This window comes from Rhinopithecus roxellana, chromosome 6 (assembly GCF_007565055.1).
Source record: "Rhinopithecus roxellana isolate Shanxi Qingling chromosome 6, ASM756505v1, whole genome shotgun sequence".
Taxonomy (NCBI): Eukaryota; Metazoa; Chordata; class Mammalia; order Primates; family Cercopithecidae; genus Rhinopithecus; species Rhinopithecus roxellana.
In genome coordinates, this window is record NC_044554.1 from 16474012 (window position 1) to 16496834 (window position 22823).

The 22823-nt window shown below is 41.3% G+C and overlaps 1 protein-coding gene across 3 annotated transcripts in view; it reads left to right on the forward strand.

The window, feature by feature from the left end:
- The window catches only part of CCDC146 (coiled-coil domain containing 146), a 157405-nt gene extending 148544 nt beyond the window's left edge, over positions 1-8861 (forward strand). For all 3 annotated transcript variants that reach the window (XM_030932579.1, XM_030932580.1, XM_030932581.1), the window contains 4 exons: positions 1246-1374; positions 1892-2029; positions 6705-6953; positions 8314-8861. In XM_030932579.1, coding sequence (XP_030788439.1) covers positions 1246-1374; positions 1892-2029; positions 6705-6953; positions 8314-8517 — 720 coding nt within the window. In that variant the 3' untranslated portion in view covers positions 8518-8861. The remainder of the gene's footprint in view (positions 1-1245; positions 1375-1891; positions 2030-6704; positions 6954-8313) is intronic.
- The last annotated feature ends 13962 nt before the right edge of the window (positions 8862-22823 follow it).

Genomic DNA, 22823 nt, shown 5'->3' on the forward strand with positions numbered 1-22823 from the left:
CCCAAGCTGTTCCTCACAGAGCATACATTAGGTAGGTTCAATGATTAAGAATGTTTTTCTCCTTCTTTGGGAAGCCATTAAACCCGTTGCCAGCCAAGTGTTTTGAAATGAAGTCCAGCGTGTTGTATGCTAGTTACCCTGGTCTCTGTAACAACCTGCAATGAAGAGGTGAAGGTTGTGTATTAGTTCATTTGCATTGCTGTAAAGGAATACCTGAGGCTGGGTAACATAACAAAAAGAGGTTTATTTTGGCTCATGATTCTGCAGACTGTGCAGGAAGCATGGTGCCAGCATCTGCATCTGGTGAAAGCCTCAGGAAGCTTCCAATCATGGTGGAAGGTAAAGGGGGAGCAGGCACGTTGTGTAGCAAGAGGAAGCAAAAGAAAGAAGCAGAGGAGCCAGGCTTTTTTTTTTTTTTTTTGAGACAGAGTCTCGCTCTGTTACCTAGGCTGGAGTGCAGTGGCCGGATCTCAGCTCACTGCAAGCTCCGCCTCCCGGGTTCATGCCATTCTCCTGCCTCAGCCTCCCGAGTAGCTGGGACTACAGGCACCTGCCACCATGCCTGGCTAATTTTTTGTATTTTTAGTAGAGACTGGGTTTCACCATGTTAGCCAGGATGGTCTCGATATCCTGACCTCACGATCCGCCTGCCTCAGCCTCCCAAAGTGCTGGGATTACAGGCTTGAGCCACCATGCCCGGCCGAGCCAGGCTGTTTTTAAACAACCAGATGTCACTTGAACTCACAGAGTGAGAACTCACTCATTATCGTAAGGACAGCACCAAGCCGTTCATGAAGGCCCCACCCTGCCCCCATGACCCAGACACCTCCCACCAGGCCCCACCTCCAACATTGGGGATCACATTTCATTCAACATGGGATTTGGAGGGGGACACATCCAACCATATCAGGCTGTAACTTGGAGCCCTGCAACCACGCAGCATCCCATGAACATGACACAAATGGGAAGCAATCAAGGGTTGCTTATGAAATCAGCTTTTTCTATGACCCAGAAGGCACTGCCTCACCTTGTATGGTCAATTATAGACATCATCATTGCAGTACCATAAATGAGCAGAAACGTCACTTAAGCAGGTCCCATCTGATGGGTTGTTAAGAAAACAGTTCTCTTCTACCCTTGTCTGGGTTGGTCCCACTGAAAAACTCTGAAAACCCTAGGCAATGTGATTTTCAAATTTACTGAGCTAGAGAATTCATTTTAAAGTTAATGTTTTTTTCTTAATAGTTTTCACAGTGTACAGACAGAATTAAAGACCTGGAGAAACAGTTCATAAAGCCTGACGGTGAGAACAGAGCTCGCTTCCTTCCAGGGAAAGATCTGACCGAAAAAGAAATGATCAAAAAATTAGACAAGGTAAACATTCTTGCTTAAAATTGCATCTGGTAGCCCCTTGTTGATGTAGTTCACAGATACCTACGGTACTGTTTCATGCTATGCTGACAGACCTATCTCCTTCATTATTCTAGTCACTAATATAGTCCTTTCGTTGTAATCTAGTCATCCATTCTAAGCTTGATTTAGACACTTGACAAAAGAAGTTCCAATCCAGTGGTTTTGAGATTCCGAAGGCACCTTTCTCTCATGGCCCAAAGGAGTAATTCTGGCATCTTAAATGGATTAATTTGTCTTCCTGATGGGAACACATCAGAAGAATGATGATGTGGATGCTAGATAGAGCTGAGGGGGCCATACTGTAACTCCCAGAGGTATCTACAGGGGCTGGGGCAGGGGAAGTCTTGACTTAACCCAGCTCTAAACACTTTCCAGAGGTATTTTGTGGGGGGTAGGGGGAAATAGTGCTCTGATTAGGAAATAAGATTTTGTCTTGGATGACTTTTTTTCTTCCTCTTGAAACTATTTTCAAACATAGCTGGAACTACAACTGGCCAAGAAGGAGGAGAAGCTGCTGGAGAAGGATTTCATCTATGAACAGGTCTCCCGGCTTACAGACAGGCTCTGCAGCAAAACTCAGGCCTGTAAGCAGGACACGCTGCTCTTAGCCAAGAAGGTAGGCCTGAGACCCTGCCTTTTCCCTTCTGCCCCTGCTCCTTTATTACCTTTTATTTTCCACACACTGATAGATTTATTGAGGGAAGCACTGGAGAGATGAGGTTTTATGACTAGGGAAACTTAGAAAAATGGAGGGATGACTCAGAATTGTTCAAAATGTTTCAATCTTACTCCCTGAATGAATTCACTTCGCAGTGGCAAAACCTAAGCTTTTAAATGACAGTATACAAGTTTCACTTAGCAGTGCAACTACCCAACTATGACCGTTATTATCTTTGTATCCCATGCACAAAGTGAAATCCTTTCTAGTTCCTTTTAAGTGGAGCGCCTCACTTATCCAGTGATCTTAGTAGGGACTGCTCCAATCCAGAACTCAGCCGGAACCCAGAAATGGAAAGGGACTGTTAAGAGAAATGCAGTCACACAACACCCAGACCAACTGCACCAGGGAGGTGCCCACCAGGCACCACTAGTGAGGAAAGGACAGGAACACAGAACCCCCTAATTTAATAAGCATAAGAGACCAGGATGGCAGATCCAAAGCCGCAGGGTGGGGGTGGGACTGCTAGAAGCTGCACTGAAAGGAGCAGCCAGCAGAGCCCCTAGAAGTCCCCCTAGACTCCCACAGGTCTCACCAGGCTTCCTGTGGCTCTGAGTCCTGCTTCCAACAAAGGTTCATTTTGGGGAATTGCCCCATCAGCCTGTACACCCAGTGCCTGTTCCATTTCTGCGTCATGTCTGTGCACGCGCGGGACTCCCTCCTTCCTCAGTCTACCCCTACACAAGACCATTCATGCGAGGCCTTTCACGCGTACTGTAGAGCCATCAGAGGATTGGCCACTCACCTGGCCTCTGGGGTCCTCTGGAGCATCCCGCCAGTACAGAGTTCAGCCAGTCAGCAGTAATTACTGAACACCTGCTATGTGCTACACTCATGCTAGGCATGAGTTCAGAAACAAAGAGGAAGGGACACATTGTTTACACCATAGGAAGCTCACAGGGTCTACTAGGGAGAGACAGATGAAAACAGATAATGGTAATACCCACACCAGAGACTGTGGGCTCCTGAGGGCAGCAATTGTTCCTTGTTCTTAATTTCCCCAATGCCTAGCATATACCAGATTCTAGAAAAACACTTACAAGATGAATAATAACCAGTTCTGTTTCAGAAGCACATGTGGCACACTAAACAAGAAATGATTGTAAATCTTAGACTATCTTTGCCATTTTTGTTTGACTCTTATGCTTCTGCTCTGACGACTTCTATGAATAGACTGATCAGGCCAGTGGCAGGTATGCAAATCACAACTTTGCCTCATAAACTAAGGTAAAGTTGTGAGTCGCACGTCTGCCACTGGACTGATGCTAAGGCTTAGTTAAGTTCATGCACTTTGCCTGAATTAGCATGTCTGATATTCCTTTAAATAAATGTTGCCTGCCTTCCTTTTGCAAAATGAATTTCCCTTTCCTTGGGGGAAGTCATTTTCACTGAGGCCTGACTTATCAAAGCTGATGGCAGAGTTGCCTGGAAGGCAACAGTAATGCTAGAGAAATGTACATAGCGGCCACTTTCCATAGCCAGGAAAGCTCCAGCACAGCTGAGTCCTAGTCTAACAGTCATTTTCCCCTTTCCTTTCCCTACCTTCCATGCTCTCCATTGGCTTCTTCCTCCTCCCCAGCTTTCACTGCCCCCTCCATTTGAAATGATAATCTCATAGTAGGCAGAACTGGAAAGTAGAAAGACATTCAGATTCCAGATCTATGATTTATCAAAACTAGCAAATGGCCTTGAGAAAGATGGATAAATGATCTTAAAACTCAATTTTCTCATCTGTGTAATGGGTATGATAGCCGAAGTTGTTGCGAGTATTACATAGTCGAACACATAAGTGGCCTAGCCACATTCAACAAGATTGCACATCTCATCAAGTCCTCTCTCCTCCTAGATAGCTTATGGCTCCTCTTGCAAATTTCCCAACAGAAGTGGGAGCAGAAAGTGGGAAATCTCAGTTAAGACTTGGAGCAACCCAGAATAATATGAAGCTTTGTTTTCTAATTTATGGAAGAGAAGGGAAGTTGGCTAGTTACACAGACGGACATACACACTCAAGTGTGCAGTGGTTGAGTGGAAAATGACTCCCCCCAAAGAAAAGGAAATTCATTTAAAAAAGGAAAGGCAGCAACATTTAAAGAAACATCAGACATGATAATTCACTCAAAGTGCATTAGCTTATCTAAGTCTTAGCATTTCTTATTTTATGACTTAAAGTTGTGAATTGCACCAATGCTGCTGGACTGATCAGTCTGTTAGTGGAAGTTGTCAAAGCCGAAGCATAAAAGTCAAATAAAAATGGCAAAACTTATGACTCATTGAAGTTTTTAGTGGTAGTCATTTTTATTCGATACATGCTTCCTAAAAATTAGTTCAGTATACAAGTCATAAAAATTTATATTACCTACCATTAAGGAGGCAAAATTTGTATATAATAATCAGTTATTACATTTTCAGAGGCAGGTAAATCACTAGCCCTAACATTCCTCTAAGCAGAGGTACAGATGTGACCGGATATGCTCTTTAGGAGAGGAAGGTATTCAACATTAGGTGTAGTATTTGGAAGCTCATTTGCATGTCCCCATTTATCCTGGTCCAAGAACAAAGAATGAAACAGACTAAGAGTTCATTCATTCCTTCATTCAGAAAATATTCAACTTTAATTTGAGGGCAGGAGTGCCTCTTATATTCCAAGCACTGTCCTGAGCACTGAGACTATGATGATGAGTAAAACAAATAGTCCTTGTCCTCATGAAGAGTACATTCTTACGGGATGACAGACTGTAATCAAATAGAGAAAAACATGCATCATATCAGCAGTGAGACATGATGTGAAGAAAAAATAAGGCAAGGTAGGAGGAACTAGTGGGTGTTGCCAGGTAGAAGGTATCACCACTGAACTGCCCCACTATGGCTATCACACTAAAGGATTCTACCATTTACAAGACAGAGAGATTACAGGAACCCCTAATTCCAGTTTTACTTCTTTCCTGCCTTTTGAGATTTTTTTTTTCCAATTAGTCCTATCTTTTAACTGTATTAATGCTAAATAGCTGATATTAATAGGTTTAAAAAAAAAAAAAGGTCTGGTCGCAGTGGCTCACGCCTGTAATCCCAGCACTTTGGGAGGCCAAGGCGGGTAGATCACATGAGCTCAGGAGTTCAAGACCTGCCTAGGAAACATAGTGAGACCCCCATCTCTACAAAAAATACAAAAACAAATAGCCAGGCATGATGGTGCACACCTGTGGTCCCAGCTACTTGGGAGGCTGAGGTGGGAGGATCACTTGAGCCTCAGGGGCAGAGGTTGCAGTGAGCTGATAGCACACCACTGTGCTCCAGCCTGAGTGACAGAGTGAGAACCTGTCTCAAAACAAACAGACAAAACACTCCAGGAACAGCTCTCATTCTAAGTTATTGACTAAGATTTCCCCAGCTCGGCTCATGCATGTTTCTGACCTAGTAATGATGCACACCAGGAATTATCAATAACACCAACATGTCAGTGTGACGGTTTTCATTTAAAAAGTCATTTCAGATGCAGAACTTCTGCTGATCATCTTACATAAGCAAAGAGTAACATTAGTTCTACCAGATTTTTTCCCCTGGATAAGTGACAAACTAATAACATCAAATTAAGCTAGAATTTAAGCATCAAGAACACTCTTGGCTGGGCACAGTGGATCATGCGTGTAATCCCAGCACTTTGGGAGGCCAAGGCAGGAAGACTGCTTGAGCCCAGGAGTTAAAAATCAGCCTTGTCAACACAGCAAGTCCCCATTGCTACAAAAATAATAAATTAGCCAAGTGTGGTGGTGCATGGCTATAGTCCTATCTACTTAGGAGGCTGAGGCAGGAGAATCGGTTGAGTCCAGGAGTTCCAAGATGCAGTGAGCTGTGATCACACTACTATGCTCCAGTGTGAGCAACAGAACAAGACCTTGTCTTTATTTTAATTAAAAAAAAAAAAAAAAAAAAAAAAAAAAAAGAACATCCCTGGCCGGGCGCAGTGGCTCCCGCATGTAATCCCAGCACTTTGGGAGGCCAAGGCAGACGGATCACAAGGTCAGGAGATCGAGACCATCCTGGCTAACATGGCGAAACGCCATCTCTACTAAAAATACAAAAAAAAAGCCGGGTGTGGTGTTGGGCGCTTGTAGTCCCAGCTACTCTGGAGGCTGAGGCAGGAGAATGGGGTGAACCCGGGAGGCAGAACTTGCAGTGAGCCGAGATCGTGTCACTGCACTCCAGCCTGGGCGACAGAGCGAGACTCCATCTCAAAACAAACAAACAAAACACATCCTTTCACCTTTCCTTCTCACCTCTTAAAAATGCTTAAAAATGGGCACTAAACTATTCTCCTTAATATTATCCACCTTGAAATCTAGTAACTAGATAAACACATCCTTTTCTTGTTCTCTCCTTGTCCTTACATACACAACCAGGGCGTTCGGCTCAATCTCTGCATTCTTTTCCAGTTCTTAATTCCTGTGAATTCCAAGTTAGACCCTCCTTCCTTCAGGCAAAAATGCACCCCACCATTATAGACGGCCAGCAGCCTGCCATTTTAAGTCTTCGTGCACCGCATACATAGACTAAGCCTTGGGGTCTTTAATTCTAGATGAATGGCTATCAAAGAAAGATAAAAAATGCAACTGAGAAAATGATGGCTGTTGTTGCTGAGCTGTCCATGAAACAAGCCCTAACCATTGAACTCCAAAAGGAAGTCAGGGAGAAAGAAGACTTCATCTTCACTTGCAATTCCAGGATAGAAAAAGGTCTGCCACTCAATAAGGAAATTGAGAAAGAATGGTTGAAGGTCCTTCGAGATGAAGAAATGCATGCCTTGGCCATCGCTGAAAAGTCTCAGGTAGGCTTTGGCTCCTGTATTGCATTTCTAAAGGGTGCCAGCAGGGGCTGCTTTCAGGGGGTCATTCATCCCACAGTATAAGAAAAATTTCCCCACTCTACCACACACAGTCCCAATAGTCATTAGAAGTGTGTTTAAGATATTCTATAGATAACAAAGTGCAGTAATCCAGAGTGCCACAATACTCACTGAAGAACACTTAGCAAGCACAGGGCCCATCCCACAGCCTTACATCCTGGGCTGCCGAGGCTGAACATCATGGCCTTCCACCAGCATAGTGATGACCAGGCTGGCATCGGTCTTGTCTATAAGTCTCCAATCTCTGTCTTGGCACCTCTGCTCAGACCACACCCGACTGTTCCATGTTCATCTGCTGTGGCCTCCACAGCATACAGTGAGGCCTCCACCCACATTATAGTTGCCATGCCATCTGCAGATGCTTGATGTACATCATAGGCCTCAGCGCCCACCCCCCCCTTTATTTTCCCACCTTAGTCCTCTGGCCTAAGACTAGGTCTATCACTGACTCCTCCTGCAAGTTAGATACCAGATCTTCTGCCTACCCCCATGACCTGTCATATTCTTAGACTGGAATTAGGTGTCTCTTTCCAAGGAGTCTACATCCTCCAGATGTACAACTCACTCAAATTGTCCAGTGGATGTCACCAAAAGGGTCCCTATTTGCTCCTGAACCCAAGACAAAACTGCATTCAAAACACACTAGGAATACCTGAGCACAGGTATAAATTACCTGATTTCTAATTTCCGCACCACCTGGGACTATTCCTTTTAGGGCATTCAGATTTTACCTATGGTGTCCCACTGCCATTTATCAGAGGGCTTTTTAGTGCAGTAAGTGATCACTCTGTTTTCCAGAGGCACAGGCAAAGTCTCGAAAACGTTGAGGCTCAGAGCAAGCTGGTGACCGTTTTCCTCCTCTGGTTGCACTTTACTCCTCTATCTCTTCCACTGTAACATTTGCTCACCAGTGACTTACCAAAGGAAATATGTTGCTCTGCCTTTGTCAAAAACAGGAAAATAATTAGTGCTTGATGACAGACATTGAGGTGGAAACATAGTTAGGACCCATGAAGCAGTCTTTGAAAAACCCTAAACCCCAGGAATAATGTGATGCTGAAGCAATACAGCCCATTCCAATGAGGGGTGTGTGTGTGTGTGTGTGTGTGTGTGTGTGTGTGTGTGTGGTGTGATTCCACCCTCCTACTCTCCCATCCCTTTGGGGAGTATCAGCTAGCACAGTCAAAGACTGTCCAGGCCAGCTGCGTCTTTTGGGACCTAAGGATAAAGTGACTTCACCAGAGTTTTCAGAGAACTGAAAAGGAAAAATCATTCTTTGCAGGAGTTCTTGGAAGCAGATAATCGCCAGATGCCCAATGGTGTTTACACGACTGCAGAGCAGCGTCCAAATGCCTACATCCCAGAAGCAGAGGCCACTCTTCCTTTGCCAAAACCTTATGGTGCTTTGGCTCCTTTTAAACCCAGTGAACCTGGAGCCAATATGAGGCACATAAGGAAACCTATTATAAAGCCAATTGAAATCTGAGTAGGTGAACAAATCCAGGCCTCTCAAGGAGAGGACTTCAACCAGGCTTCCTTGTACCCACAGGTGAAAAATGTGAGCATAATATTTCTAATTTTATTGATAAGTAAGGTAACCACAATTAGTCAACAACAGAGTACAACATGGTTTCTTTTTACCTACCAACTACTAGACCTTTCATGACATCGAACAGGACACAGAACTGTCCTACATTTATATGTCAAAGTATATATTTAAATTGCTTATATTTTCTTTTTCACTCTTTATGTTGAGTACATTCCAGACATTTGTAGTTGGCAAGGTGCTATAAAAATGCACTAAAAATAAATCTGTTTTCAATGAAGTACAGAAATTGGCAGAGTGGTCTTTGTTTATTAAAGAAAAAACAAATACTGTTCAACCTACACACCTTAAAAAGAAACAATGGCTATTTGAAAAGGAAAATATCTCAAGTATTGCAAAGGCATAACTCACTTTGTCAAATAAGAAGTAGCACTTAATCTTGGTAAATCTAAATTATGTAAAGTAGTGAAACTTGTCATGGCTGTTTGCATTTTTTTCATTTTATTTTTTTTGACTAATAATAATTGTACCTACTCATGGGGTACATAGTGAAGTTTCAGTACATATAATGTATAGTGATCAGATCAGGGTAATTAGCATATACATTCAAACTTTATCATTTCTTTGTGTTGGGAATATTCAGTATCCTCCTAGCTGTTTGAAACTATATATTATTGTTACCCATAGTCATCCTACAGTAGTATAGAACATAGGACTTATTCCACCTATTTCACTGTAATTTTGTGTCTATTAACAAATCTACCCCTATTCCTTCCTTTCCTCATCCTTTCCCCTAATCTTCCCAGCCTCTTGTATCCGCTGTTCTACTTTTAGCTTCCACATGAGTGAGAACAGTTTTTCGCTTACACAAATGAGTGAGAACATGTGGTGTTTAACTTTTGTACCTGGCTTATTTCAATTAACATAATGTCCTCCAGTTCCTTTCACGTTGCCATGAATTACAGGATTTTGTTCTTTTTCGTGGCTGAATAGTATTCCATTATGTGTATGCATATGTATGTGTATATGTGTGTGTGTGTGTGTGTGTAACTCCCATTTTCTTTATCTGTTTATCTGTTGTTGGACACCTAGGTTGATTTCATATCTTGCCTATTGTGAATAGCACTGCAGTAAATATGGAGGTGCAGATGTCTCTTCAATATTCTGATTTCCTTTCCTTTGGATAAATTTCCAGTAGGGAGATTGCTGGATCATATGTTAGTTCTATTTGTAGTTTTCTGAGGAACTTCCATATCATTCTTCATAGTGACTTCTCTAGTTTACATTCTTACCAACAGTGTATATAAGAGCTCCTTTTCTCTGTATCTTTACCAGCATTTGTTATTTTTTAACTTTTTGGTAATAGCTATCATAGTTGGGGTGAGATGATACCTCATGATGTTTTTTTTTTTTTTTTTTATTTCTATTTCCCTGATTTCCCTGATGATTAGTGATGTTGAGCATTTCTTCATATACCTGTTGACCATCTGTATGTCTTTTGAGAAATGTCTGTTCAGGTCATTTGCCCATTTTAAAATCAGATTGTTGTTTTTGTAGTGTTTTTTGGTGTTAAGATGTTTGAGTCCCTTATTTATTCTGGATATGAATCCCCTATTGGATGAGTAGTGTGCAACTATTTTCTCTGATTCTGTAGGTTGTCTTCACTCTGTTGTTTCCTTTGCTGTGCAGAAGGTTAAAGTTTGATGTAATCACATTTGTTTATTTTTGCTTTTGTTGCCTGTGTTTTGAGGTCTTATTCATAAAATATTTTCCCAGGCCAATGTCCTGAAGCATTTCTCCTATGTTTTCTTCCAGTGGTTTTATGGTTTTGGGTCCTATATTTAGGTCTTTGATAATTTTGAGTTGATTTTTAAATAGGGTCAGAGGTAGGGGACTAGTTTCATTCTTCTGTATAAGGACCTCCAGTTTCCCCAGTACCATTTATTGTAGAGACTGTCCTTTTCCCAATGAGTATTCTTGGCACCTTTGTCAAAAATCAGTTGTCTATAGATATGTGGATGAATTTCTTGATTCTCTATCTTGTTCCATTGGTCTATGTATCTGTTTTTATCCCAGTGTCATGCTGTTTTGGTTACTAGAGCTTTGTAGTATATTTGAAATGTGGTAGTGTGATACCTCCAGCTTTGTTCATTTTGTTCAGGATTGCTTTGGCGATTTGGGGTCTTTTGTGGTTATATACAAATTTTAGGATTGTTTTTCCTATTTCTCTGAAGAATGCCATTAGTTTTTTGATAGTGACTGCAATCAATCTGTTGATTGCTTTGGGTAGTATTGTTGTTTTGTTTTATTTTATTTATTTTGGGAGACAGAGTCTCACTCTATCACCCAGGCTGGAGTGCAGTGACATGATCTCGGCTCACTACAGCCTCCACCTCCAGGGCTCAAGTGATCCTCCCACCTCAGCCTACTGAGTAGCTGGGACTACAGGTGCACACGACCACACCCAGCTAATATTTTTATTTTTTGTAGAGATGGAGTCTCACTATATGACCTAGGCTGCTTTCAAACTCCTGGCCTCATGCAATCCTCCTGCCTTAGCCTCCAAAAAGTGCTAGGATTATAAGTATGAGCCACCACACCAAGCCAGAATGGCTATTATTAAAAAGTCACACACACAAAAAAGATGTTGGTAAGGTTGCAGGAAAAAGGGAATGCTTAACACTGCTGGTGGGAATGTAAAATTAGTTCAGCCACTTCAGAAAGAACTAAAAACAGACCTACCATTTAACCCAGCAATCCCATTACTGGGTATATACCCAGGGAAAATAAATTGTTCTACTAAAAGCACATGTGCACTTGTACATTCATCAAAGCACTATTCACAATAGCAAAGACATGGAATCAACCTAGATGCCCATTAACACTGGACTGGATAAAGAAAATGTGATACATATACACCATGGAATACAGCCATAAAAAAGGAACAAAAGCACATTCCTTGCAGCAACATGGATACAATTGGAGGCCACTGACCTAAGCAAATTGACACAGGAGCAGAAAACCAAGTACTACATGTTCTCACTTAAAAGTGGGAGCTAAACAATGAGTACACATGGATATAAAGGTGGAAGCAACAGACTATTAGGGAGAAGAGGGAGGGAGATGGGGAGAGTTGAAAAAATTCCTGTTGGGTACTATGCCCACTACCTGGATGACAGGATCATTTGTACCTCAAACTTCAGCATTACATGATTTACCCATGTAAGAAAAAAATTTTCTTTAAAGGTTCAGTAGAATTCAGCAATGATGCCATCTGGATTTTTCTTTGTTGGAAGACTACTTTATTTTATTTTACATTTTATTTTATATATTTTATTTTATTTTATTGTTTCGAGACAGAGTCTCGCTCTGTCACCTAGACTGTAGTGCAGTGGCCAAATCTTGGCTCACTGTAACCTCTGCCTCCCAGGTTCAAGTGATTCTCCTGCCTCAGCCTCCCAAGTAGCTGGGATTATAAGCATGCACTACCATGCCTGGCTAATTTTTGGAATTTTTAGTAGAGATGGGGTTTTGCCAGCCTGTTCTCAAACTCCTGGCCCTGAGTGATCCACCTGCCTTGGCCTCCCAAGGTGCTGGGATTACAGGTGTGGAAGACGTTTTATTACTGATTTAATCTAATTGCTTTGTATTGATCTGTTCAGGTTTTCTGGTTCTTCCCTATTCAACATTGGCAGATTGTATATGTCAAGGAGTTTATTCACTTCCTCTAGGTTTTCTAACTTGATGTATAGTAATTCAAAGTACCCTGGAATTATTTTTTGTATCTGTTGTGACATCCCCTTTTTTGCTCTTGATTTCATTTATTTGGGTCTTCTCTCTTTTTTCCTTAGTCTAGTTAATGGTTTGTTGAATGTGTTTTTTTTTTTTTTTTTCAGAAAACCAACTTTTTGTTTTGTTGATCTTTTCTATGCTTTTTACTCTCAATTTCATTTATTTCTGCTCTAATCTTTATTATTTGTGTCCTCCTACAATTTTGACTTTGATTTGTTCTTGATTTTCTAGTTGCTTGAGGTATATCATTAGGTTATCTGAAATCTTTCTAGTTTTTCCATGTAAGCATTTGTTGCTATAAACTTGCCTCTCACTACTGCTTTTGCTGTGTCCCATACATTTTGGCATGTTGTGTTTCCATTTTCATTTGTTCCAAGGAATTTTTTTTTTCTTCCTTAATTTCTTTCTTCTTCATTTTGGTCATTCAGGAGCATGTTGTTTAATTTCCATGTATTTGTATAGTTTCAAATGTTCTCATTATTTATTTCTAATTTTATTCCATTATGATCAGATATTTGATAGATTTTGATTTAAAAAATAAATCTGGAGGCCAGGCGCAGTGACTCATGCCTGTAATCCCAGCACTTTGGAAGGCTGAGGCGGGCGGATCACTTGAGGTCAGGAGTTTGAGACCAGCCTGGCCAACATGGTGAAACCCTGTCTCTACTAAAAATATAAAAATCTGCTGGCCATGGTGGCGCATGCCTGTAGTTTCAGCTACTTGGGAGGCTGAGGCAGGGGAATGGCCTGAACCCAGGTGGCAAAGGTTGCAGTGAGCCAAGATTGCACCATTGCACTCCAGCCTGAGCAACAGAGTGAGACTCCATCTCAAAAAAAAAATTTTTTTTTGAGGCTTGTTTTATTTCTAACCTATGGTCAGTCCTGAAGAATGTTTCATGTGCTGATGAAAAGAACATGTATCCTGCATTTCACCTGTTGGGTGAAATGTTCTGTAAATGTCTGTTAGGTCCATTTGGTGCATGGTATGGTTTAAATCCAATTTTTCTTTGTTGATTTTCTATATAGATTATTTGTTCAGTGCTGAGAATAAGGTGTTGAAATCTGCAACTATTATTGCATTGGGGTCTATCACTCCCTTTAGCTTTAATATTTGCTTTATATATCTGAGTGCTCTGGTGTTGGGTGCATATATATTTATAATTGTTTTATTGCTGAGTTGATCCCTTTATTAGTATATAATGGTCTTCTCTGTCTCTTTTTAGAGCTTTTGACTTGAAGTTTGTCTTGTCTCATATAAATATAGCTAATCCTGCTCACTTTTGGTTTTCATGTGCTTGAAATATCTTTTTCCATCCCTTCACTTTCAGTGTATGTGTGACTTTACAAGTGAGGTGAGTTTCTTGTAGGCAGCATATAGTTAGGTCTTGGTTTTCTTTAATCCAATCAGCCACTTGATATAATTTATTTTTTAAGTATAATTTTATTTAATTTTTCCATAAGTTATTGGGTTACAAATGGTATTTGGTTATAGGATTAAGTTCTTTAGTGGTGATTTGTGAGATCCTGGTGCACCCATCACCCAAGCAGTATACACTGCACCATATATGTTGACTTTTATTCCTCGCCCCCTCCCACTCTTCCCCCCAAGTCACCTAAGTCCATTGTATCATTCTTATGCCTTTGTGTCCTCATAGCTTAGCTCCCACATATCATTGAGAACGTATGACGTTTGGTTTTCCATTCCTGAGTAACTTCACTTAGAATAATAGTCTCCAGTCTCATCCAGGTCATTGCAAATGCTGTTAATTCATTCCCTTTTATGACTGAGTAGTATTCCATTTGTGTGTATGTGTGTGTGTGTCTATATATATGTATCACAGTTTCTTTATCCACTCATTGATTGATGGGCATTTGGGTTGGTTCCATAATTTTGCCATTGTAGATTGTGCTGCTATAAAAATGCATGTGCAAGCATCTTTTTCGAATAATGACTTTGTTTCCTCTACATAGATACCCAGTAGTGGGATTGTTGGATCAAATGGTAGTTCTGCTTTTAATTCTTTTTTTTTTTTTTTTTTTTTTTTTTTTTTTTTTTTTTTTTTTTGAGGCAGAGTCTCGCTGTCATCCAGGCTGGAGTGCAGTGGCCGGATCTCAGCTCACTGTAAGCTCCGCCTCCCGGGTTCACGCCATTCTCCTGCCTCAGCCTCCCGAGCAGCTGGGACTACAGGCGCCGCCACCTCGCCCGGCTAATTTTTTGTATTTTTAGTAGAGACGGGGTTTCACCGTGTTAGCCAGGATGGTCTCGATCTCCTGACCTCGTGATCCGCCCATCTCGGCCTCCCAAAGTGCTGGGATTACAGGCTTGAGCCACCGCGCCCGGCCTCTGCTTTTAATTCTTTAAGGAATCTCCACACTGTTTTCCATAGTGGTTGTACTAGTTTACATTCTCACCAGCAGTGTAGGTGGGATTCCCTGATCGCCGAATCCATGCCAGCATCTACTGTTTTTGTTTTTTTTTTTTGATTATGGCCATTTTTGCACGAGTAAGGTGGTATCGCATTGCGGTTTTGATTTGCATTTCCCTGATCATTAGTGATGTGGAGCCTTTTTTCATATGTTTGTTGGCCATTTGTATATGTTCTTATGAGAATTGTCTAGTCATGTCCTTAGCCCACTTTTTGATGGGATTGTTTTTTTCTTACTGATTTGTTTGAGTTTGTGGTAGATTCTGGTTATTAGTCCTTTGTCAGATGTATAGATTGTGAAGATTTTCTCCCACTCTGTGGGTTGTCTGTTTACTCTGCTGACTGTTCCTTTTGCTGTGCAAAAGCTCTTTAGTTTAATTAGGTCCCAGTTATTTATCTTTGTTTTTATTGCATTTTCTTTTGGGTTTTGCTCATGAAATCCTTGCCTAAGCCAATGTGTAGAAGTGTTTTTCCAATGTTATGTTTTAGAATTTTTATAGTTTCAGGTCTTAAGTCCTTAATCCACTTTGAGTTGATTTTTGTATAAAGTGAGAAATGAAGATCCACTTTTATTCTCCTACATGTGGCTAGCCAATTATTCCAGCACCATTTGTTGAAAAGGGTGTCCTTTCCCCACTTTATCTTTGTGTTTGCTTTATCAAAGATCAGTTGGCTGTAAGTATTTGGGTTTATTTCTGTGTTCTCTGTTCTGTTCTATTGGTCTATGTGCCTATTTTTATGCCAGTACCATGGTGTTTTGGTGACTATGGCATTATAATATAGTTTGAAATCAGGTAGTATGATGCCTTCAGATTTGCTCTTTTTGCTTAGTCTTGCTTTGGCTATGCGGGCTCTTTTTTGGTTCTAGATGAATTTTAGAAATTGTCTTCTCTAAGTCTGTGAAGAATGATGGTAGTTTTTTGATGGGGATTGCGTTGAATTTGTGGATTGCTTTTGGCAGTATGGTCATTTTCACAATATTGATTCTACCCATCCATGAGCATGGGGTGTTTCCATTTGTTTGTATTGTCTATGATTTCTTTCAGCAGTGTTTTGTAGTTTTCCTTGTAGAGGTCTTTTGACTCCTTTGTTAGGTATATTCCTACATATTTTTTTTTTTTTTTTTTGCAGCTATTATAAAAGGGATTGAGTTCTCAATGTGATTCTCAGCTGGGTCACCATTGGTGTATAGAAGAGCTACTGATTTGTGTACATTAATCTTGTATCTGGAAACTTTGCTGAATTCTTTTATCAGTTCTAGAAGCTTTCTGGAGGAGTCTTTAGGGTTTTCAAGGTGAACAATCATATTGTTAGCAAACAGGGACAATTTGACTACCTCTTTACCGATTTGGATGCCCTTTATTTCTTTTGCCTGATTGCTCTGGCTAGGACTTCCAGTACTGTGTTGAAGAGGAGTGGTGAGAGTGGGCATCCTTGTCCTGTTCCAGTTCTCAGAGGGAATGCTTTCAACTTTTCCCCATTCAGTATTATGTTGGCTGTGGGTTTGTCATAGACGGCTTTTATTACATTAAGGTATGTCCCTTGTATGCCGATTTTGCTAAGGATATTAATCATAAAGCGATGTTGGATTTTGTCAAATGCTTTTTCTGCACCTATTGAGAGGATCATGTAATTTTTGTTTTTAATTCTGTTTATGTGGTGTATCACATTTACTGGCTTGTGTATGTTAAACCATCCCTGCAACCCTGGTATGAAACCTACTTGATTATGGTGGATTCTCTTTTTGATATCTTGTGGACTCAGTTAGCTAGTATTTTGTTAAGGATTTTAGCGTCTATGTTCATCAAGGATACTGGTCTGTAGTTTTCTGTTTTGGTTGTGTCCTTTCCTGGTTTTGGTATTAGGGTGATGTTGGCTTCATAGAATGGATTAGGGAGGGTTCCTTCTTTCTCTAGCCTATGGAATAGTGTCAAAAGGATTGGTACCAATTCTTCTATGAATGTCTGGTAGAATTCTGCTGTGAATCCATCTGGTACTGGACGTTTTTGTGAGGGTAATTTTTTTGACAGAGTTTCACTCTGTTGTCCAGGCTGGAGTGCAGTGGTGTGATCTCAGCTCACTGCAACTTCCGCCTCCTGGGTTCAAGTGATTCTCCTGCCTGAGCCTCCAGAGTAGCTGGGACTACAGGCATGCACCACCACACTTGGTTAATGTTTGTGTATTTAGTAGAGACAGGGTTTTGCCACATTGGCCAGGCTGGTCTCAAACTCCTGACCTCAAGTGATCCACCCGCCTTGGCCTCCCAAAGTGCTGGGATTACAGGCATGAGCCACCACGCCCGGCCTTTGGTTGGTAATGTTTAAACTACCATTTCCATGTCACTGCTTGTTATTGGTCTGTTCAGGATGTCTAATTCTTCCTGATTTAAGCTAAGAAGGTTGTATTTTTCCAAGAATTTATCCATCTCTTCTATGTTTTCCAGTTTATGTGCATAAAGGTGTTCATATTAGCCTTGAATGATCTTTTGTACTTCAGTGGTGTAAGTTGTAATATCTCCTTTTCGTTTCTCAGTGTGAGGTTATTTGGATTTTCTCTCTTCTTTTCTTGGTGAATCTTGCTAATGGCCTATCAATTTTATTTACCTTTTCAAAGAAACAACTTTTTGTTTCATTTATCTTTTGTATTTTTGTTTGTTTCAATTTTGTTTAGTTCTGCTCTGATCTTGGTTATTTCCTTTCTTCTGCTGGATTTGGGTTTGGCTTGTTCTTGTTTCTGTAGATCTTTGAAGTGTGAACTTAGATTGTCTGTGCTCTTTCAGACTTTTTGATATAGACGTTTAGGGCTATGAACTTTCCTCTTACTGTACCTTAGGTGTATCCCAGAGGTTTTGATCGGTTGTGTCATTTATTGTCATTCAGTTCGAAGAATTTTTTATTTTCCATGTTGATTGTTTTTGACCCAATGCTCATTCAGGAGCAGGTTATTTAATTTCCATGCATTTGCATGGTTTTGAAGGTTCCTTTTGGAACTGATTTCCAGTTTTATTTCACTGTGGTCTAAGAGAGTGGTTGATATAACTTCAATTTTCTTAAATGTATTGAGGCTCGTTTTACGGCCTATCATATGGCCTATCTTGGAGAAAGTTCCATGCACTATTGAATAGAATGTGTATTCTGTGGCTGTTAGATGAAATATTTTGTATGTATCTGTTAAGTCCATTTGTTCCAGGGTATAGTTAAAATGCATTGTTTCTTTGTTGACTTTCTGTCTTGATGACCTCTCTAAGTGCTGTCAGTGGAGTTTTGCAAGTCCCCCACTATTATGGTGTTTCTGTCTATCTCATTTCTTAGGCCTATTAGTAATTGTTTTATAAATTTGGGAGCTCCAGTGTTAAGTGCATATATGTTTAGGAAGTGGAGCATTTAGGCCATTTAGATTCAATGTTAGTATTGAAATGTGAGGTACCATGTGAGGTATCATGCTCTTTGTTGCCTGTGTACTTTTGGAATTTTTTTGTTATTTTTTTTTAACTTGTATTTTTGTTTTATAAGTCTTGTGTGATTTATGCTTTAATGAGATTGTGTTTTGATGTGTTTCCAGGATTTGTTTCAAGATTTAGAGCTCCTTTTAGCAGTTCTGGTAGTGGTGGCTTGGTAATGGCGAATTTGATCAGCATTTGTTTGTTTGAAAATATCTTTCCTTCACATATGATGCTTAGGTTTGCTGGATACCAAATTCTTGGCTGATATTTGTTTTGCTTGAGGAGGTTGAAGATAAGACCCTCAATCCCTTCTAGCTTGTGGGGTTTCTGCTGAGAAGTCTGCTGTTAAATCTGATAGGTTTTCCTTTCTAGGTTACCTGGTGCTTCTCTCTCATAGCTCTTAAGATTCTTTCCTTTGTCTTAACTTTGGATAACCTGATGACAATGTGCCTAGGCAAAGATCTTTTTGCGATGTATTTCCCAGGTGTTCATTGTGCTTCTTGTGTTTCCCTGTCTAGGTCTCTAGCAAGGCCAGGGAAATTTTCCTCGATTATTCCCCCAAATACGTTTTCCAAGCTTTTAGAATTGTCTTCTTTCTCAGGAACACTGATCATTCTTAAGTTTGGTTGTTTAACATCATTCTAGACTTCTTGGAGGCTTTGTTCATATTTTATTTTTTTGTCTTCATTGGATTGGGTTAATTTGAAAACCTTGTCTTTGAGCTCTGAATTTCTTTCTTCTACTTGTTAAATTCTATTGCTGAGACTTTCCAGAGCATTTTGCATTTCTAAAAGTGTGTCCAAAGTTTCCTGAATTTTGTTTTTTCTTTAAGCAATCTATTTCTTTGAATATTTCTCCCTTCACTTCTTGTATCATTTTTTGGATTTCCTTGCATTGGACTTCACCTTTCTCTGATCCTTCCCTGATTAGCTTAATAACTAACCTCCTGAATTACTTTTTGGGTAAATCAGGTATTTCTTCTTGGTTTGGATCCATTGCTGGTGAACTAATGTGATTTTAGGGGGGTGTTGACCAGTCTTGTTTTGTCATATTACTAGGGTTGGTTTTCTGGTTGCTTCTCATTTGGGTAGGCTCTGTCAGAGAGAAGATCTAAGGCTGAAGGCTGTTGTTCAAATTTTTTTTGTCCCACAGGGGGTTCCCTTGATGTAGTACTCTCCACCTTTTCCTGTGGATGTGGCTTCCTGTGAGCCGAACCACAGTGATTGTTCTCTCTCTTTTGGGTCTAGCCACCCAGCTAATCTACCTGGCTCCAGGCTGGTACTGGGGGTTGTCTACACAGAGTCCTGTGATGTGAACCATCTATGGGTCTCTCAGCCATGGTTACCAGTGCCTCTTCTGGTGGAGGTGGCATAGGGTGCAGTGGACTCCATGGGGGTCCTTAGCTTTGGTGGCTTAATGCTCTATTTTTGTGCTGGTTGGCCTCCTCCCACCAGAAAGAGATAGCACTTTCCAGAAAGCATTAGCTCTAGTAGTGTGGAGAGGAACCAGAGGTGGCCGTGGCCCTAGAACTCCCAAGATTATATGTCCTTTGCCTTCCACTACCAGGGTGGGTAGGGAAGGACTATCAGATGGGGACGGGGCTAGGTGTGTCTGAGCTCAGACTCTCCTTGGGCAGGTCTTGCTGCAGCTGCTGTGGTGGAGGGGGTTGAGATTCCCAGGTCACTGGATTTGTGTACCTAGGAGGATTATGGCTGCCTCTGCTGAGTCATGCAGGTTGTCAGGGAAGTGAAGGAAAGCCAGCAGTCACAGGCCTCACCCAGCTCCCATACAAACTGAAAGGCCAGTCTCACTCCCACGGTGCCACCCACAATAGCTCAAAGTCTGTTTCCAGGCAGAGGGCAAGTTGGGCTTGAAAACTTGCCCAAGGCTTTCCGCTTCCCAGCTGCAAAAGAAAAGGGCTTTAGTTCTTTCCCCGCCTGTGAAGTCTGCAAGCTGGTTTTGCACTCTCCCTGAATTCTGGCCAGGAGGCTTCTGGCCCCGTTCAAATTGCTACAAAGTTCAGCTAGAGAAGTCCTTCTCCCTGCGGAGTCTTACCCCCTGCTCCTCTGGCCGCCCTCCTGATGGATCCCTGTGGTGCCAGGCAGGAATGGGCTGCTTGGGGATCCAGTGAGCTCCCAGTGCCTTTCTGCTACTTCCTCTACCCCTGTATTTCGCTCAGCGTAACTCTAACTTGGCTCAGCTCCAGGTAAGGTCGGGAACTTCTCCCACAAACAGACCTTCAACTTCTCCAGTAGGGGTGTGTGTCTGGGAGAGAAGGGTCTGTGTTTCCCACTTCTGCGATTGGGGCACTCACAGTATTTGGGGTGTCTCCTAGGTCCTGCAGGAGCAGTCTGCTTCCTTCAGAGGATCTGTGGGTCCTCTCAGGATTGGTGGTCTGTTCTTGTAGTCGATCTGGAGCTAATATTCATAATGCAAGCCTCTGCATGCTTCTCTTCTGGAGCTGCAATCTAGTCCTGCATCCCATCTGCCATGATCCACCCACTGAGTCTACACATTTTAAATGGGGGATTTAATCCATTTACATTTTAGGTTATTATTGACAGGTGAGGACTTACTCCTGTCATGTTATTGATTGTTTTCTGGTTGTTTTATTTATCCTTTGTCCCTTCCTCTTATTTACTTTTGTGGGTAGATGGTTTTCTGTAGTAATAAGGTTTGAGTCCTTTCTGTTTGTGTATTGGCTCTACTGACGAGTTTGCCAGTTTTGCATGTTTTTAATTTTTTTTTTTTTTCTGTAGAGACAGAGTCTCACTGTGTTTTGCAGGCCAGCCTTGAACTTGTGGCTTCAAGTGATCCTCCCCACCTCAGGCTTTCAAAGTGCTAAGATTACAGGTGTGAGCAACCATGTCCAGCCAGTTTCACATATTTTCATGACGATGGTGATTGTCTTTTCACTTCCAGATGTAAGACTCCCTTGAGTATTTCTTATGGGATTTCATGTAAGGCCTGTCTAGTGGTGATAGATGTCCTTAGTTTTAGTTTGTCTGTGAAATATTTTATTTCTCCTTCATTTGTGGAGGATAGCTTTTCTGGATATAATATCATTGGCTTTTTTTTTTCCTTTCAGTACTTTGGTGATATCAACCCATTCTCTCCTAGTCTGTAAGTTTTATGCTGAGCAATCTGCTATTAATCTAATGGGGTTTACCTTATATGTGACTTGATATTTTTCTCTTGCTGCTTTTAGCATTCTTTATTGTTGCCTTTTGATAATTTGACTACAATGTGCCTTGGAGATGACTTGTTTGGCTTGAATCTATTTGTGGTTCTTTTAGCTTCCTGGACCTGGATGTCCATCCCTCCCTCATGACTTGTGAAGTTTTCTGTTCATTACATATGTTTCCCTCACCTTTTCCCTTCTCTTCTCCTTTTGGAATGCCCATAATATGATTACTTGTTCACTTAATAGTTTTCCATAAATCCTATAGGCTTTCTTCATTCCTTTTTATTCTTTTTACTTTGTCTGCCTATATTATTTCAAAACACTTGAAGTTTAGAAATTCTTTCTTCTGCTTGGTTTAGTCTTGTTGCAGCCCTCAATTGTGTTTTTCATTCATTGAATCCTTCAACTGTAGGATTTGTTTGGTTCTTTGTTGGATTTCTCATTCAAATCATGAATTGTTTTCCTGATTTTGTTGAATTATGTATCTGTATTCTCTTGAATCTTAGTTTCCTTAGGATTATTATTTTGATTTTTTGGCATTTCCTATATTTTGTTATAATTGGGGTATGTTACTGGAGAATTATTGCTTTCCTTTGAAGGTGTCATGTTTCTTTTTCATGTTTGATATGTCCTTACATTGATTTCTACACATCTGGTGGAAAAGTCAGCTCTTCCAATTTTATGGAGGTTTCATAGGGAAAGACTTATTTGTATAAATGAGTTGTGGGGTGTCAGTTCAGTGGAGTGCATTGGCCTTCATTCTAGCTGGAAGGAGAGTAGTGTGCTATCTTTAAAGTTTCTTCAGCTGCAATCCACACTAGTGATGTTTCTCAGTGGCCTAGATTGAGAAAGTGTGTGGCAACTGGGGTGGGCTCACCAGGCTATTTTTCAAGTTGAGGGCAGATGCATGCATGTGGTGGATCAGTCAACTTGGAGTCTGGCTTGCTGGAGTTGGAGCCACGGAGCTTTTACTTTGCTTAGGAACATGGGCATGTGTTTGCTCAGCCTAGGGACGTGTCTGCCAAGGGCAGCCCATGGTGCTGTTTCTCACGCCCAGAATGCAGGCACAAGGCTGCATGGCTGGCCTAGGGGCACATTTGCTGAGAGTGGCCCACAGGGCTGTTTATCATCAGGCCTAGGGCACAGGTGCAAGTCTGCTTGGCAGGCCAGGACATGTGCCTATGAGAAGCATCCTAGGGGGCTGTTTTTCAGGCCTGGTATGCAGACGCACAGCTGCTCAGCTGGCCTGGAGGCATGTTTGGTAGGGACACCTCACAGGGCTGTTTCTCAGGCCTGGGACATGGTCATATAGCATCTCAGCTGGCCTGGGTATGTGTCTGCTGAGGGTGGTCCACAGGACTGTTTCTCTGGCTCAGGACACAGGCACATAGGTGCTCAGCCA